The sequence below is a fragment of the Bos taurus genome, chromosome 17 (genome assembly GCF_002263795.3).
Source record: "Bos taurus isolate L1 Dominette 01449 registration number 42190680 breed Hereford chromosome 17, ARS-UCD2.0, whole genome shotgun sequence".
NCBI lineage: Eukaryota > Metazoa > Chordata > Mammalia > Artiodactyla > Bovidae > Bos > Bos taurus.
Window position 1 is genome coordinate 54,081,603 of NC_037344.1, and position 19,379 is coordinate 54,100,981.

The 19,379-nt window shown below is 36.9% G+C and overlaps 1 protein-coding gene and 1 non-coding gene across 8 annotated transcripts in view; one reads left to right on the forward strand and one right to left on the reverse strand.

Moving 5' to 3' along the window:
- The window catches only part of IFT81 (intraflagellar transport 81), a 112,408-nt gene that overhangs the window by 18,106 nt on the left and 74,923 nt on the right, over nt 1-19,379 (forward strand). For all 7 annotated transcript variants that reach the window (XM_059876013.1, XM_059876015.1, XM_059876016.1 and 4 more), the window contains 3 exon segments: nt 4,327-4,490; nt 5,755-5,850; nt 16,212-16,358. In XM_059876013.1, the coding sequence (XP_059731996.1) occupies nt 4,327-4,490; nt 5,755-5,850; nt 16,212-16,358 (407 nt within the window).
- Nucleotides 6,081-6,152, reverse strand: TRNAW-CCA (transfer RNA tryptophan (anticodon CCA)). Its single transcript has one exon. It is a non-coding gene; the product is annotated as a tRNA-Trp (tRNA).

The window sequence follows — 19,379 nt, forward strand, 5'->3', positions numbered from 1 at the left end:
CTTCCCTGGTAGCTCAGATGGTAAATAATCTGCCTGTAATGCAGGAGTTTGGATCCCTGGATCCCTGGATTGGGAAGATCACCTGGAGAAGGCAGTGGCTACCCACTCCAATATTATTGTCTGGAGAATTCCATGGACAGAGGAGCCTGGGACACAACTGAGTTGTTTAACCATATGAAATCTCTCACTCCTCTCAGTCATAAATTCAGATTCAAGCAATACCTGGAAGTTGCTGTGCATGAAGTTGTTGGCATCATTTGATTCTTTATTCACTAGGTTTTCACTTTTTAGGAGAATGTTTAGGACAAAAGAAAATAATTTTTAGTGCTTTTTTACTCCTTAGTACAGTATACAGTATAACTTTTTAGTATATGTTCTCTGGATTTGATGTAGGTTCCTTCACATCTTTAGTGTAAAAAATTAAGATAAATCTTCAAAAGAAATTCATTAAATTATACACATTTAAAAATGTATGGCAAAACCAATACAATATTGTAAGGTAAATAAATAAAATAATCTGTTTAAAAAAATGAATATCAACAAAAAATTTGTTTGCATAGTCTATCTTTGCTAAGAAATTTTTAGAACTTACAATTAATAGTGAATTTTTGAAAAGGAAAGCAATGTGTAGAAGAATTGAAAGATTTAGTAAGCAGAAAAATAACTTATTGATCAGCACAGTTTACTACAATTTAAAATGTTAGCTTGAACATGTGTTTCTCCAGTGTCTGTTATCCTCAATTTTATTAGGTTAAATATTTCATGCTATTATGGTTTAATTCTGGTAACTAAGAATATCCAAAGGTATTTATAGTGTTAGTAATATTTCATTTTTTATTTGAGCAGATAGACTTTATTTTGCTTTGGCTTTATAGACTAAATAGAATTTTGAGGTCAGGAAATACATATTTAGTAATAAAATGGACAAATAAAATTTGTTCTCTTTGGGGGCATCTCTTGAGATGGTTTAGTAGATTCTGCTAAATAATAAAATCAATTGTATTGCTAAGTAGTAATAGAAATAATTGGCTCAGAACCAGTCCATTAATTCAGTGTTTATTGAACATCTGCTCCATGTCCAGTACTGTGCTAAGTACTGGGAATAGAAAGGAAAGCTATGTCTATTAAAGTGCTCACAGGCTAATGGTGAAATGACAAGCAGTAGACAATGATAATGCAGCATGACAAATAAACTGATGGAGCCAGCTTCGATGAAAACAAAGAGGCAAAGCACACCAAACTCCAGCACGTCTGTTAGTTGCTCAGTCATGCCGACTCTTTGCAACCCCATGGACTGTTACCCGCCAGGCTCCTCTGTTCATGGAATTCTCTGGACAAGAATACTGGAGTGGGTTGCCATGCCCTCCTCCAGGGGATCTTCCCAACCCAGGGATTGAACCTGGGTCTCCCGCATTGCAGGCAGGTTCTTTACCGTCTGAGCTACTCTCACACAGAGTCAAATGGCTTCCTGGAGGTGTGGTGATTGAGTAACTTAATGCTGCAGAGGTGGAGGAATGGAAGACATTCCATGCTAAAGCACAGTGACTGAAACAACAATGCTGTGGGCTGAGCAGATGATGGAGGAAGTAGAGATAAAAGGCCAGGCTTATTCTGACTGCTTGTCTTTGAAAAGAAGGCAAGGGAGGGAGTGTGGGAATGATTGAGAAATCTGTGCATAGATTGAGGGACGGTAGTGGTGTAGTGGTGTTTACATTACTGAGGAGTCGGTCAGACCACGGAAGATGTGAAGATTTGGGAGGAAAAGGTGAGAACCGGTAGCAACCTTTCCTGTGTGCTCCCATTGTATCCCAGGTATGTCATTGAATGTTCTATAGCAGTTACCATAACATGTTAATTGTTGGCATACCTGACTGACTCAGCTAAACTCTGGGCTAGTCACGAAGTCATAATTATTCTATTTTCAGGCCTTAGCACACAGATTTGCACAGTAAGCATTTAGTAAATAATCTGTTAAATAGTTGGGAGGAGGAAGTAGAGACCGTAACCCTGCATAGGAAGGAAATTATCTTTTCCACAGGTAGGAGGGGAATCAAAGAAGAAAGAACTGCTAAAAATATTGAAATAAGGTATTATTTGTGCAATATGTGTTTTTTGTGGGTTGACAGGGAATGGGGAGCAGGAAGTTCAGTCCCTGCTTTGTTGACATTTTTCTGGGAAGCAGAGTCTTAAGGATTATATTCAGCAGACTAGGAAAAGAGTAAATTAAACAGATGTTCAATTGCTTCAGGTATTTAGTTTAATAAGGTCCATCTAAATATTTTAGTAACAAAAAATGGCTTACAAAAAAATTCTATTTGCTTAAATAACATGAAAGTATTTTTAGTGTCACAGCGTAATTTGTATTTTTTCCGAGTAACAGCCATATTATAAAACATTCACTGAAGTTAATTAATCTTTATATTCTACATATTCCTGAGATTTGTTATATAAAAGAAGCTTCTTATTCAGTTGTAAAAGGATCAGCAAGATGTTTTCAGAGGGTTTTTAATCACAATGTTTGCTGAGATCTTAGTGACCTTATATTTATCTCATCAGCATGTTTTTATCGAACTTTTTGTTTTGTATTGGGGTATAGTCAATTTACAATGTTGTGGTAGTTTCAGGTGAACAGTGAGGGGACTCAGCCATACATATACATGTTCACCAGGATTTTGAAAGATAATTTTTTTAAAACTGCTTAGAAATATGCCCACTTTTCAAAGTATAAGTTAAAATTTTTAAGAGAAGGATTTAAAATGTGACAGAAACTGTTTTTATGTTGACCTTATCTCAGCTTTACTGAGGTTAAATGGATATATTATAAACTGCAAATGTTTAGAGTATACACTTGTTAAGTATTGACATATGTGTACCCTGATGAAACTATCACCTTAATCAAAATATAAATATTGCTATATCCATCACTGTAAAGCATTTCCTTTGTAATGTCTCATTCCTGTCCCTCTCACCCTCCTCAGACAACCATTGACCTGCTTTCTGTTACTATAGATTAGTTTGTATTTTCTAGAATTAGGAACTTTTTTAACAGGCAAAATAATATTTAAGAATTTAAAATCTTTTAAAAACATTTTAGACTTTATTTCTTGCATCTCTGGATTATATGTGGTATGTTTTAAGAACTTGAAGATGGAAAAACTGGTCATCTAACACCCAAAGAAGCCAGGGTGTAGAGTTAATTGGAAACCATATAGGAACGATTGCCTAATTATAGTGATTCATGAAACACTCTCTTCCCTTCCATTCCCCAGTCCCTAAAAAAAGAGATGGGAAATTGTAGGGATGAATGGAAAACTCATGAATTTGCCATTAATAAATTTTTACCCATTAATACATGGTTAGCTCAGGAAAACTAAAAATAATTTTAAGGCTTTGGTCCAAATTTATTATGCAATCTACGTACGTAGATTACTTAAACCGGAAATCCAGTGTTTTAAAAAGTCAAGCCAGAATTTGTAGATGTGTAATGGAAAGATCTGAAATAAACTTTTTAAAGCTCTTGAGGCTGGGAATTTATAACAAAATCATTATTCACTGAAAATCTGTGTATGTGTACAATTGTGCTCTCTGCCAGAATAAGAAAACTATCAAATCTTAAAAATATAATTTAAGTTGTCACTTAACTGTAAACTTAATACTTTGTGAAATCAAAACTACCAAATGTGGAAAACTGAAAATGTTTATGAATGTAGATAATTTCTCTTTTTCAAAATTTAACTTGTACCTTTAATAATGTCTTCATTAGTTTAAACCTAAAAATTACGATATATTATTACTGTTATTATTACTGAAGTATTAGAATAGAAATATAAATTGCATAAGTACTGCAAAAGAAAAAGAATAAATGATTACTTACAGAGGAAGTAAGCTGGATTAGATTTCATTTGTGTTGTCATTTGGTTCATGGGTTCCTTAAATACATAGAAGACAAAATATGATCCAGCAATATATTTGGCTCTGTAAACGTTATTTTTGCATAATGTGGAGTATAAAAGAATTAGATAGTAATTTGGGAATATCATAATATTACTTTTTCTGTAATTTAAATATTCTTCTATGTAAATTGTCCTTTATTATCATTCTGATTAACCTCAAAAAGTTTCAGTGGCCAATCCTTTATTGTTCTGTAATGGCAGCCCACTGCAGTATTCTTTCCTGGAAAATTCCTTGGACAGAGGAGCCTGTGGGCTACAGTCCATGGGGTCACAGAATCAGACCTACTCTCTCCAGGTTTTATGTTTTAAAATGTAGAAAGCATCACTGTACCTACTCTGTTGGGCTGAATAATCGCTTATTTAATTTTCATAGGTTTAATGAAGAGGCTAGAGGAGGAGATAAAGTTTAATTCATATATGGTAACTGAAAAATTTCCTAAAGAATTAGAGAACAAGAAAAAAGAATTACATTTTTTACAAAAAGTGGTTTCAGAGCCTGCTATGGGCCATTCTGATCTTCTTGAACTTGAATCTAAAGTAAGTAACAATCACCTTTTTTTTATAAGCTCCCAATTTTATCTCATCTCCAGTCCCATGAAAATTATGTGAACTGCTTCTATAGTGTTCTGCTCTTGACTCTGAAATTAACCTGTGCTAAGAGTTGACAGCTCTTATAAGGAATTGTTCTTTATGAGAAATTATAACACATTATGTTGTTTCTTAATCCACAACTGATTAGGAAACTGGGTAACTTGGAGAAATAAATTAATGCATATGGTTGACTCATAGGTTTATATGTTTATAATATAATAATTTAGATGACAAATTTTAAAAAATATTTTAAATGATTACTTTTTATTTCCAAAAATAATATAGCAATTTTGTACTTAAAGCTAATGTTTTTTATTAGCTTTTTATACCTGCTTTGGAATTATTAAACTTTCTTGTAATGTTCATTGAAACCTAATATTATAGCATTTTTGTTTCTTAAAAGTAAAATACTAATCAAGTGTTTATTTATTTAAATAATAATTAAATATCATGAAAATTGATTGAAGGATTTTGACATTAATAGGCTTAATAGCCACTGCAGTTAAATAGATAATTCTTTTAATTTATGTATAGAAATTAGTTGTCCAACTCAGATTTGGCTTAAATTTAATGTTATAGGATTAGCAGGAAAATTCTAGTCTTTTCAAAGGATAGTTATACTGAAAGTCATATAATTAAAAAAAAACTTATAGGACTATATGCTTCTGTTGCCTTTATTCAGTTTTATTACATTTGAGAAAAGTTTAGATTAATGAACGGGATAAATGACAGCTGTTATAGAATCACAGATCATTCATTCGAACAGAAAGCGTTTTTAGATGTCATTCAAGTCAACTCTCAGCTGGATTCATAAATTCCTTGTACTAAATCCCTGGGTAATGTTAGTCCAGATCTGTTTTATCACTTAATTACTTGAAAAGTCACAGCCTAGGTGAAGGGATAACTTCAGATTTTTAGAAATTGTCTTTCAAAATAATTTAAATACTTCATGTAGAATAGGATAATTTAGACATGGATGGTAAAATCCATGTAACTAATCCAATTCTGTAAATATGTAGCATGAACCATGAAATGCAGATTGTCTCAAAGTAATTGTAACAACCCATCAATGGTATTAATAGGACTGATCCTCCTATCAAAATCACTGATAATAACAACTGTCAATTCAAAGCTTTGATTGACCAGATGTCCCTTAATTTAGGTAATCATAGCCATAGTTTTAACCTTTTTTATTTTCATACTGTTTTAGATAAATGAAATAAACACACAGATCAATCAGCTGATTGAAAAGAAAATGATGAGAAATGAACCAATTGAAGGCAAACTGTCACTATATAGGCAACAGGTAAGACCTCTCTTTTTGACTTACAAACCCATGTCTCCTGCATTGCAGGTGGATTCTTTATTGTCTGAGCTACCAGGGAAGCCCAACAATACACTTAAGTGAAGTGAAGTCGCTCAGTCGTGTCCGACTCTTAGTGACCCAGTGGACTGTAGCCTACCAGGCTTCTCTGTCCATGGGATTCTCCAGGCAAGAATACTGGAATGGGTTACCAGTTCCTTCTCCAAGGAATCTTCCCGACCCAGGGATCGAACCCGGGTCTCCTGCATTGGAGGCAGACACTTTAACCTCTGAGCCACCAGGGAAGCTAACACACATAAGACCACTCTTTTTGGCTCACATACTTTGATCTGTAATCTTGTTGGTGAATATCTTCATAAACATATAGTCTTAAAATGAGAAGGAAGTAAAGAATAAATGTTCTTCTGTCATTGTTAATCTCCAGATTAAATCAGAGAATTTCTGGAAATGCCACAAAGATGCATGTTCAAGTCTGAAATCTGATATATCTGATAATGCTCAGCTTCCTCAGTTCAGTTCAGTTCAGTCGCTCAGTCGTGTCCGACTCTTTGCGACCCCATGAATTGCAGCACGCCAGGCCTCCCTGTCTATCACCAACTCCTGGAGTTCACTCAGACTCACGCCCATAGAGTCAGTGATGCCATCCAGCCATCTCATCCTCTGTTGTCCCCTTCTCCTCCTGCCCCCAACCCCTCCCAGCATCAGAGTCTTTTCCAATGAGTCAACTCTTCGCGTGAGGTGGCCAAAGTACTGGAGTTTCAGCTTTAGCATCAGTCCTTCCAAAGAAATCCCAGGGCTGATCTCCTTCAGAATGGAATGGTTGGATCTCCTTGCAGTCCAAGGGACTCTCAAGAGTCTTCTCCAACACCACGGTTCAAGAGCATCAATTCTTCGGCGTTCAGCCTTCTTCACAGTCCAACTCTCACATCCACACATGACCACTGGAAAAACCATAGCCTTGACTAGACGGACCTTTGTTGGCAAAGTAATGTCTCTGCTTTTGAATATGCTATCTAGGTTGGTCATAACTTTCCTTCCAAGGAGTAAGCATCTTTTAATTTCATGGCTGCAGTCACCATCTGCAGTGATTTGGGAGCCCCCCAAAATAAAGTCTGACACTGTTTCCCCATCTATTTCCCATGAAGTGATGAGACCAGATGCCATGATCTTAGTTTTCTGAATGTTGAGCTTTAAGCCAACTTTTTCCACTCTCCTCTTTCACCTTCATCAAGAGGCCCTTTAGTTCCTCATCACTTTCTGCCATAAGGGTGGTGTCATCTGCATAACTGAGGTTATTGATATTTCTCCCAGCAATCTTGATTCCAGCTTGTGCTTCTTCCAGCCCAGCGTTTCTCATGATGTACTCTGTATAGAAGTTAAATAAGCAGGGTGACAATATACAACCTTGATGTACTCCTTTTCCTATTTGGAACCAGTCTGTTGTTCCATGTCTAGTTCTAACTGTTGCTTCCTGACCTGCATACAAATTTCTCAAGAGGCAGGTCAGGTAGTCTGGTATTCCCATCTGTTTCAGAATTTTCCACAGTTTATTGTGATCCACACAGTCAAAGGCTTTGGCATAGTCAATAAAGCAGAAATAGATGTTTTTCTTGAACTCTCTTGCTTTTTCAATGATACAGCAGATGTTGGCAATTTGGTCTCTGGTTCCTCTGCCTTTTCTAAAACCAGCTTGAACAACTGGAAATTCACGGTTCACATATTGCTGAAGCGTGGCTTGGAGAATTTTGAGCATCACTAGCGTGTGAGATTAGTGCAGTTGTGCGGTAGTTTGAGCATTCTTTGGCATTGCCTTTGGGATTGGAATGAAAACTGACCTTTTCCAGTCGTGTGGCCACTGCTGAGTTTTCCAAATTTGCTGGCATATTGAGTGCACCACTTTCACAGCATCATCTTTCAGGATTTGAAATAGCTCAACTGGAATTCTATCACCTCCACTAGCTTTGTTTGTAGTGATGCTTTCTAAGGCCCACTTGACTTCACATTCCAGGATGTCTGGCTCTAGGTGAGTGATCACACCATCGTGATTATCTGAGTCGTGAAGATCTTTTTTGTCAGCTTCCTCAGTATCTGCCAACTGTGGAGAGAGCGTGAAATTTGATTTTTTTATGTGAATGCTTACCTCAAGTGATAGAAATAAATATTTAAAATCTTTGATGAACTAAAGTCAAAGTGTTAGCAGCTCAGTCGTGTCCGACTCAGTGATCCCATGGACTGTAGCCCACCAGGCTCCTCTGTCCATGGAATTCTCCAAGCAAGAATACTGGAGTGAGTTGCCATGCCCTTCTCCAGGGATCTTCCCAATCCAGGGATTGAACCTAGGTGTCTCCTACAATGTAGGCAGATTCTTTACTGCTTGAGCCACAAGGGAAGTCCTAATGAACTAAAGGCAATATACTTTTTCAGGTTTAAAGTTAGCTTGAAATAATACAGAATAAATTAAATTTTAGAGCTAAGGCATTTATCATTTTATACAGAAGTATTAAATCATGAGGATATATATTTTGTTATGTATTGCTAGACAGAAGATTCAAATGACAGCCAATTTGAAAATACTGAGCTACATAACAAAGCATTATTCAAGGATGCTAGAATTTTTGGAAAACCTTTTTATAATGGAAAAATTTGATCATATACAAAGGTAGAGAAAATAGTCTAAATAAATCCTTGTGTGTCCTTCAGCTATAGCTATTATGGCCATTCTTATTCCATCATAGCCCGCAGCCGCATCTGGATTATTTGAAATAAATATAAGATTTCATATTATTTCACATGTAAATATTTCAGAATGTATCTCTAAAAAATAAAAGCTTTTAAAAAGCTTAACAACATACCATATTTAAAATTTTTAATAATTCCTTAATACTGGCAAATATCCAGTCCATGTTCAGATTTCCTGATCTCTTTTTCTTTTCTTTTTTTTTTTAGTTGCTTTTTTTAAGTAGGATCCATACAGGATTTATACATTGCATTTGTTTGATGTTTAAATCTCTCTTAATCTATAGACTCTCTTCCTTCCTTATTTATCCATTTATTTAATAATTTTTTGTAATTTTTTATTGAAGAAATTTACTTTTCCTATAGCATTTCCCATAGTTGATGTTTTGCTGATTGCAACTGAATGGTGTCCTTTTAAAATGTTCCTCTGTGTCCTGTATTTCCTATATATTAGAACTAGAAACTTGAACAGGTTGTTTTTTTTTAAGAATACTTTCTAGTTGGTATTTTGCCATTCCCTGGAGTATAGAGGAGTTGAAGTTAGGCCAGCCTCTTTTTTATCTTTACTTTGCTGTCAGACAGGACTATTCTGACCAATATTTGTTTATAGAAAAGCAGTCTTGCTCAATTATTTATGGCGAGCAGTCTTTTTGATATAGCTTCTCTGAATAAGACTAAATTCCACGATATTCATTCATGCTGAGTAGATGGCCTCATATCAGAGCAGAGAAGCACAGCTCATGATTGGAATAAGACATCGGCTCCTCAGAGAACAACTTTAGAGTGAAAGAAATATGTAGAAGAGTATATAAAGCTCTATCCAGAAAATATTGGGTAATTATTATGATTCTTTTCTAAGCACTCTTTCACTGACTGCTTAGAGGATGTTTGTCCTGTAGGATAGAGTGTGGAAAAGAGCCAGAATGATTAGGTTAATCTCTCTGTGGTTTATGACATCCCACAGTAAACCCCTCTTCCCACTTGTTTACTCTGGAAGGAAAAGCCCCACCCACTTTAATGTGATGGTCCCTGGCCTCCTGTAGTGTGACCAACTGTGGATATTCTTCATCCTTTTAAATTGACCCATGACTAGACACTGGAATCTGTGTCTTGAAAGTGCAGGGTTGTCTATTCTCCTGGGAACCAAATCCCCTAATGACATCAACATTATTCATCATTTGCTTTAGTCCATATGTTACACACAAGTTTATTATTACACTAAAAATAATATTATATATACATATATTCATATATTTCCAACCTTAGAGGAAGAAGAGCATATTATACACACTTTTGTTCACAGTGCTTTTTTTCTCGATATATGCTGTTGAATAGTATAGTAGAATAATCTTTATTCCTTTATAACTTTGTTGAGATACAATTCATATACTATACAATTCACCCTTTTAAGGTGTAAATTCAGTGATATTTAGTATCAGAGCTGTACAACCATTACCCAATCAATTTTAGAACATTTTTATCATGTCAAAAAAGAAACCCTGAACCCATTAGCAGTCACTTCCCATTTTCCCCCACATCCTCAGCCCCAGTCAACTACAAAAGACCAAACTAGCTGTGTAAATTTCCCTGTTGTGGACATTTCATATAAATGGAATCATATGATATGTCGTCCTTTGTGACTGGCTTCTTATACTTAACATACTGTTTTTAAAGTTCCTTCATGTATGGTGACTCAGACAGCAAAGAATTTCCTTCTGTGTAGGAGACAGGGTTCGATCTCTGGGTCAGGAAGATACCCTAGGGAAGGGAATGGCAACCTAGTCCAGTATTCTTGCCTGGAGACTTCCACAGGCAGAGGAGCATGGCAGGCTACAGTCGATAGGGTTCCAAAGAGTCGGACATGACTGAACAACTGACACTTTCGCTTCATGTTGTTAACATGTATTTCTACATGCTTAAACCTTTTTATTACTGAATAGTATTCCATTATACAGATATATCACATTTTGTTTTTCTGTTCGTCAGTTAATGAGCGTTTGGGTTGTCCCTACTTTTTTGGCTATTATAAATAATGCTGGTAGGAATATTCTTATACAGGTTTTTGTTTGAAAATAAATTTTCATGTCTCATGAGTATACTTGTAGGAGTGCAATTGTTGGTTCAATGATAATTCTGTCTGTAACATTTTGAGGAAATGCCAGACTACTTTCCAAAGAAGCTATACCACTTTACATTGCCACCAACAGTGTATGAAGGTTCTGATTTCTCCACATTTGTACCAACACTTGTTATTATCTGTCCTTTTTGTATCCACTGTAGTGGATGCTTATTTCTGTTCACAGACATACTCCATTGGGTATGGAGTGGGTATATCACAGTTTATTCAACCAGTCCCCAGTTGATGAACATTTGGGTTGTTGCCATTCTTGTGCTGTTGCCAATCATACATCAATAAATAGCTTTTTGTTTATGTCTTTGCATTTTTTGTCAGTGTGTCTTTGGGATATAGTCTCAGAAGTGAGATTGCTACATCAAACAGTAATTGCGTATGTGAGTTTGCTAGATATTGCCAAATTTCTTTTCATAGGGTTTTAGCATTTTACATCCCTGTGGCAGTATATGAGAGTGCCTATTTCCTTACAGCCTCACCAGTAGAGTATGTTGTCAAACTTTTAGATTTTTGCTATCCTTGTAGATAAGAAATGGCATTTTATGATAGTTTTAATGTTTATTTATCTTACTATAAATAAGTTTGATCATCTTTTCACATAATCTTACTATAAGCAAGGTTGAACATCTGTATTTTCATATCACGTGTATTTTCATTTTTTAAACGGAGAATTGTTTAAAGGGTTTGCACTAAAGATTTCCCTCTCTTATAAAATTTGTTTGATAAAAATATTTGTACTATTTCACTGGAGAAGACAGTTTGGCTAATGTCTTTCTTAAACTAGTACAGTCGTGGTTCATTTAAGGAAATCCCCCACAAGTTGCTAATGCTACATTATCCATAAATGCTGCGTTTATGGCTAAGAGCAGCCATCTGGGTTGTGTAAACATTTGCATAATTCTGGTGAATCAGATGTTTAATTTTCAATCTGCATTTCATTTATTAGAATGCCCCAAATATAATAAGTATTTTAACATTTTATTTTAAAAGTATGGATATTGAATTTAGATAGGATGATCTATATTGTAGTTTTGGGAATAAAGCATTCTTGTTTTATTCCTGTGAAAGGAAACCAACCATACAGAAAAACAGCAGACTTAGTGTTAGCTTCTGGGTTTACCTAGAAGATATTTTCATTAGCATTTCAGTGTTAGTTGACAAGATTTTAATATTTTTTTTATTACTATTGCATTTCTGTTTCTCTGCTGATATATTCTATATTTTGCCTTCCAAAATGCTTTAAGGTTGCTATTTAATGCACATTGCAGGGGATTCCCTCATGGCGGTGTGGAGTGGTTTGAACTTGGTGCTTTCGCTGCCGGGGCCCAGGTTCAACCCCTGGTAGAAGGAAATGGCAACCCACTCCAGTGTTCTTGCCTAGAGAATCCCAGGGACAGCGGGGCCTTGGTGGGCTGCCGTCTATGGGGTTGCACAGAGTCGGACATGACTGAAGTGACTTAGCAGCAGCAGGGAAGATAAGATCCCACAAGCCATGTGGTGCAGCCAGATACATATATAAATATACATATATGTGTATATTATTGTTGTTGTTTAGTCGCCCAGTTATGTCTGACTCTTTGTGACCCCATGGACTGTAGCACGCCAGGCCTCCCTGTCCCTCAGCATCTCCCAGAGTTTGCCCAAGCTCATGTTCATTGCATCTCATCCTCTGATGCCCTGTTCTTCTGCCCTCAATCTTTCCCAGCATCAGAGACTTCCAATCAGTCGTCTGTATGCATCAGATGACCAAAATACTGGAGCTTTTGCTTCAGCATCAGTCCTTCCAGTGAATATTCAGAGTTGATCTCCCTTAAGATTCACTGGTTTGATCTTACTATCCACGGGATTTTCAGGAGTCTTCTCCAGCACCATAGTTTGAAGGCATCATAGTTCTTTGGCATTCTGTCTTCTTTACGGTCCAGCTCTCACAACCAAATGTGACCACTGGGAAGACCATAGCCTTGACTATATGGACCTTTGTTGGCAGAGTAATGTCTCTGCTTTTCAACGCTCTCTCTAGGTTTATCATTGCTTTCCTGCCAAGAAGTACGTGTCTTCTGATTTCATGGCTGCAGTCACCATCTGCAGTTATTTTGGAGCCCAAGAAGAGGAAATCTGTCACTACTTCCACCTTTTCCTCTTCTGTTTGCCATGCAGTAATGGGGCTGGATACCATGATCTTAGTTTTTTTAATATTTAGTCTTAAGCTGGCTCATTCATTTTCCGCCTTCACCCTCATCAAGAAGCTCTTTAGTTCCTCTTTGCTTTCTGCCATTAGAGTGGTATCATGTGCATATCTGAGGTTATTGATGTTTCTCCTGCCTGTCTTGATTCCAGCTTGTAACTCATCCAGCCCAGCACTTCTTGTGATGTGCTCACAAGAAATAGATTAAACAAACAAGGTGACAGCAGACAGACCTGTTGTACTCCTTTCTCAATCTTGAACCAATCATTTATTTCATACAGGGTTCTAACTGTTGCTTCTTGATCCGCATACAGATTTCTCAGGAGACAGGGGAGATGGTCTGGTATTCCCATCTCTCTAAGAACTTTCTTTTTTTCCCACAGTTTGTCATGATCTACATAGTCAAAGGCTTCAGCTCAGTCAGTGAAACAGAGATAGATGTTTTTCTGAAATTCCCTTGCTTTTTCTATAATCCAGTGAATTTGATCTTTAGTTCCTCTTCCTTTTCTAAACCCAGCTTGGACATCTGGAAGTTTTTGGTTCACATAATGCTGAAGCCTAGCATGCAAGATTTTAAGCATGACCTTATTACCATGGGAAATGAGTGCAATTGTCTGATGGTTAGCACATTCTTTGGTACTACTCTTCTTGAGAATTGGGGTGAGAGGATTGACCTTTTCTAGTCCTGTGGCTCCTGCTGGGTCTTCCAGATTTGCTAACATAATGAATGCCAAGGGCTTCCCTGGTGGCTCAGATGGTAAAGAATCTGTCTGCAATGCAGGAGACCCAGATTCGCTCCTTGGGTCAGGAAGATCCCCTGGAGAAGGGAATAGCAACCCATTTCAGTATTCTTGGCTGAAGAATTCCATGGACAGAGGAGCCTGGTGGGTTACAGTCCATAGGGTCGCCAAGAGTTGGACATGACTGAGCAACTAACACAGCTATCTGGGGCCAGCATCCTACATTTTCCCATCCCTTTGTCCTTAGGGAATGGCAGCAGCTATATTGCAGGCATTGTTCTGCAATGAATGCCAAACCTTGATGGCATCATCCTTTAGGGGTTTGAATAGTTCTGCTGGAATTTCATTGCATCTACTAGCTTTATGGCAACCCACTCCAGTACTCTTGCCTGGAAAATCCCATGGACAGAGGAGCCTGGTAGGCTGCAGTCCATGGGGTCGCTAAGAGTTGGACACGACTGAGTGATTTCACTTTCACACATTGGAGAAGGAAATGGCAACCCACTCCAGTGTTCTTGCCTGGAGAATCCCAGGGATGGGGGAGCCTGGTGGGCTGCTGTCTATGGGGTTGCACAGAGTTAGACATGACTGAAGCGACTTAGCAGCAGTAGCAGCAGCAGCTTTATTAACAGCAGTGCTTCTTAAGGTCCACTTGACTTCACACTCCAGAATGTCTGGCTCTGGGTGACTAACCACACCATCATAGTAATCCAGTTCATTAAGATCTTTTTTATACAGCTCTTCGATGGATTCTTTTCATCTCTTCTTGATCTCTTCAGCATCTACTCGGTCTCTACCATTTTTACCCTTTATTGTGCCCATCTTTGGGTGGAATTCTTCCTTGATGTTCCCAATTTTCCTGAGGAGATCTCTAATCTTTCCTCTTTTGTTGTTTCCTTCTATTATTAAGCATTGTTCATCGAAGAAGGCCTTCTTGTCTCTTCTAGCTATTTTTTGGAACTCTGATTTTAATTGAATGTACCTTTCCCCTCTCTCCCTTGCTTTTTCACTTCTCTTCATTCTTCCGCTATTTGTAAAGCCTCCTCAGATAACCACTTTGCCTTCTTGCTTTTCTTTTTCTTTGGGATGGTTTTGTTCACCGCCTCCTGTACAATATTACGGACTTCAGGCACGTCGTTAGCTAGATCTAGTCCCTTGAATCTATTGGTTACCTCTACTGTGAATTCATATGGATTTAAGGCTGGCCTAGTGTTTTTCCCAGCTTTCTTTAGTTTAAGCCTGAATTTGCTGTGAGAAGCTGATGATCTGAGCCACAGTCAGCTCCAGGTCTTGTTTTGCTGACTGTATGCAGCTTCTCCTACATCTTTGTCTACAAAGAATGTAATCAATTTGATTTTGGTATTGACCATTTGGTGGTATCCATGTGTAAAGTTGTCTTTCGTGTTGTTGAAAAAAGTATTTGCTATGACTTGTGCATTCTCTTGGCAGAATTCAGTTAACCTTTGCCCTGCTTCATTTTGTTCTCCAAGGCCAAGCTTGCCTGTCACTCCAGGTTTATCTTGACTTCCTACTTTTACATTCCAATCCCTGATGATGAATAGAATATCTTTTTTAGGTGTTAGTTCTAGAAGATCTTCCAGGCCTTCATAGAGCTGATCAACTTCAGTTTCTTCAGCATCGGTGGTAGGGGCAGAGACTTGAATTACTGTGATATTGAATGGCTTGCCTTGGAAACAAACAGAGATCATTCTGTCATTTTTGATGTTGCACCTAAGTACCATATTTTTGACTCTTTTGTCGACTATATGGGCTACTCCATTTCTTCTATGGGATTCTTGCCCACAGTAGTAGATATAACGGTCATCCGAATTAAATTCACCCGTTCCCGTCAATTTTAGTTCACTGATTCCTAGGACGTCGATGTGTATTCTTACTGTCTCCTGCTTGACCACATCCAATTTTCCTTGATTCATGGACCTAACATTCCAGGTTCCTATACAGTACTGTTCTTTGCAGCATTGGATTTTACTTTCATCAGCAGACACATCCACAACTGAGTGTTATATCTGCCTTGGCCTAGCCTCTTCATTCATTCTGGGTCTATTGGTAATTCTTCTCCATTCTTCCCCAGTAGCATATTGGATACCTTCACACCCAAGGGACTCATCTTTTGGTGTCATATCTTTTTGGCTTTTTATACAGTTCATGAGGTTCTCATGGCAAGTATACTGGGATGGTTTGCCATTCCCTTCTCCAGTGGATCACTTTTTGTCAGAACTCTCTGCTAAGATCTGCCCATCTGATTGGCCCTGCATAGCATGGCTTATAGATTCAGAGTTAGGCAAGCCTCTCTGCCATGACAAGGCAGTAATCTGTGAAGGGGATATGTGTATATATATGTGTGTGTGTGTGTGTATATAGCATACTCATACTAAATATAAAACTTGTGATAGCAGGTGGTAGGGCAAAGGAGAAGTTAACCTGATATTGAAAATTTAGCTCAGTCAGTAAAATCTAAAAAATACATAATTTCAGAAAATAATAGAAAGTTGATTGTCTCATTTTACATTCTTATTTAATGCTTAATTAGGCATCTATCATTTCTCGTAAAAAAGAAGCCAAAGCTGAGGAACTTCAAGAAGCAAAGGAAAAGTTAGCCAACCTAGAGAGAGAAGTGTCAGTGAAGACAAGTCAGACCCGTGAATATGACGGCACTGAAGTTTTGAAGGGAGATGAGGTAAGTTGAGATATCTAATGGGACGAGAATATGGTTATTGCTTTTGTTTGAAACCATTAATGTTTTTTACTTTTTAGCTTGTCAGTAATGGGATATTCATCATGTTGATGTTTGGTAGAAACCAACACAATTCTGTAAAGCATTTATCCTTCAACTAAAAAATAATTTTAAAAAAGAAAGATAAAAAAATAGGAAGTTCATTTATTTTATGAAACTTATTTATTTAAAACTGAAAACTCTGCGACTTCCCTGGTGATCCAGTGGTTAAGACTCCATGCTCACAATGCAGAGGGCGCAGGTTCAGTCTCTGGTCAGGGATCCCACATGTGCAACTAAAGATCCTGCATGCTGCAATGAAGATTCTGCATGCCGCAGCTAAGACCTAATGCAGCCAAATAAATAAAATAAAAATAAATATTTTTTAAAAATAAGAATAAAACTGAAAGCTCTTTTCAGTAATACTGAGATATGCTTGATATATAATGACAGAGATTTTAGTGATTTTATGAAATAATGTTCCAAATTTTCACTTTTTAAGTGGATTTATATTGGATTTATTATAAATATTAGGTTATAAAAGTGAAACCAAATGAGTAGGAACTGTCAGGTAAGCAAATATTCATATTTTTTGATAAATATAATTCCATAAAGAGCTGAGAAAGTATTACTAAGTTGCTTCATCAATAATGTGTACTTGGCCTGTGGGACTGGCATCATTAAAATGACTTCATTTAAAAATGCTTACAAATTTAAAAAATATAATTATGTCTTACATTGCTGTCTCTTTACATTTGGAACAATGATTTGGCAGCTCTTATTTTACTTATCCTTCTGTCAGACTCATGAAATGAGTAGGACAAGTAATATTGTCATTTATAGATGGTGGAAGTTAAGCATCAAAAATATAAACCCCATCTCCTTTTTATGAAGTTATCTCAAGAAAGAGTAAATAAATGAAGCAAAATATCTTGCCTTCAGCTCAGTGCTTTTTTTTTTCTTTTAGCAAAACAAGTGATAGGTCATATTTTAATTCATAAACATTGCATCTCTTTACCACCTCTAACAGCTTTTTTATGTTATATTAGCTACTGCTGCTAAGTCACTTCAGTCGTGTCCAACTCTGTGCGACCCCATAGACGGCAGCCCACTAGGCTCTTCTGTCCCTGGGATTCTCCAGGCAAGAATACTGGAGTGGGTTGCCATTTCCTTCTCCAATGCATGAAAGTGAAAAGTGAAAGTAAAGTCACTCAGTCATGTCCAGCTCTTAGCGACCCCATGGACTTCAGCCTACCAGGCTCCTCCGTCCATGGGATTTTCCAGGCAAGAGTACTGGAGCGGGTTGCCATTGCCTTCTCTGATATTAGCTACTAGTTCTCAGCAAAAGCTACTTTGAAAAGCTGCTCTGATCCAGACCTCATTTTTGGCTTTGAAAAGTTATTGAATTCATACTGTTACAAATTGGCAGTGAATCTTCACTATGCCAAACACAAATGAATTGTTTGCATAGCACCACTTTCCTCTGGGGCTTTTGATTGTAGCTTCTCTATATGCCTTCTAGTTTATTGGGGAGGTAGAATTCATAAATCAACACCTGATTGAAAAACTTCTTTGGATTTTAACATCCACTTCCAGGGGAATTCCCTGGCAGTTCGGTGTTTAGGACTGAAGGCTTTCATTGCAGGGGGCATGGGTTCAATCTCTGGTCGGGTAACTGAAGACTGCCTGCTGAGTAGTGAAGCAAAAAAAAAAAAAGACATTAACTTACAGATTGCTTTAAGAAATGGGAGTGTTTTACACCTAAAACAGCTGGAAAAAGAACTTAAAAACCCCAAAATTAGCAGAAGGAAAGAAATCATAAAGATCAGAGCAGAAATAAATGAAAAAGAAATGAAAGAAACAATAATAAAGATTAATAAAACTAAAATCTGGCTCTTTGAGAAGATAAAATTGGCAAACCTTTAGCCAGACTCATCAAGGAAAAAAGAGAGAGAAGAATCAAATCAACAAAATTAGAAAAGAAAAAGGAGAGGTTACAACAGACAGTGCAGAAATACAAAGGATGATAAGAGACTGTTATGAACAACTATATGGCAATAAAATGGATAACCTGGAAGAAATGGACAGATTCTTAGAAAAGTTCAATTTTCCAAGACTGAACCAGGAAGAAATAGAAATTATGAACAACCCAATTACAAGCACTGAAATAAAAACTGTAATCAGAAATCTCCCAAAAAACAGCCCAGGACCAGATGGCTTCACAGGTGAATTCTGTCAAGCATTTAGATTAGAACTAATGCCTATCCTTCTAAATCTCTTTCAAAAAATTGCAGAGGAAGGAACACTTCCAAACTCATTCTACACAGCCACCATCACCCCAATACCAAAACCAGACAAAGACAACACTAAAAAAGAAAACTACAGGCCAATATCACTGATGAACATATATGCAAAAATACTCAACAAAATTCTAGCAAACATAATTCAACAACATATTAAAAAGTTCATACACCATGATCAAGTTGGGTTTATTCCAGGGATGCAAGAAATCTTCAATATATGCAAATCAATCAATGTGCTACACCATATTAACAAACTGAAAGATAAAAACTATGTGATAATCTCAATGGATGCAGAAAAGGCCTTTGACAAAATTCAGCACCCATTTATGATTAAAACTCTTCAAAAAATGGGCATAGAAGTACCATTTACTCAACATAGAAAAGGCCATATATGATAAGCCCACAGCAAACATAATTCTCAATTGTGAAGAACTGAAAGCATTCCTCCTAAGATCAGGAACAAAACAAGGGTGTCTACTCTCACGACTATAATTCAACATAGTTTTGGAAGTCCTAGTTACAGCAATCAGAGAAGAAAAAGAAATAAAAGGAATCTATATCAGAAAAGAAGAAGTAAAGCTCTCACTGTTTACAGATGACATGATGCAGATGACAAGAAAACCCTAAAGATACTATCAGAAAATTACTAGAGCTAATCAATGAGTTTAGCAAATTCACAGGA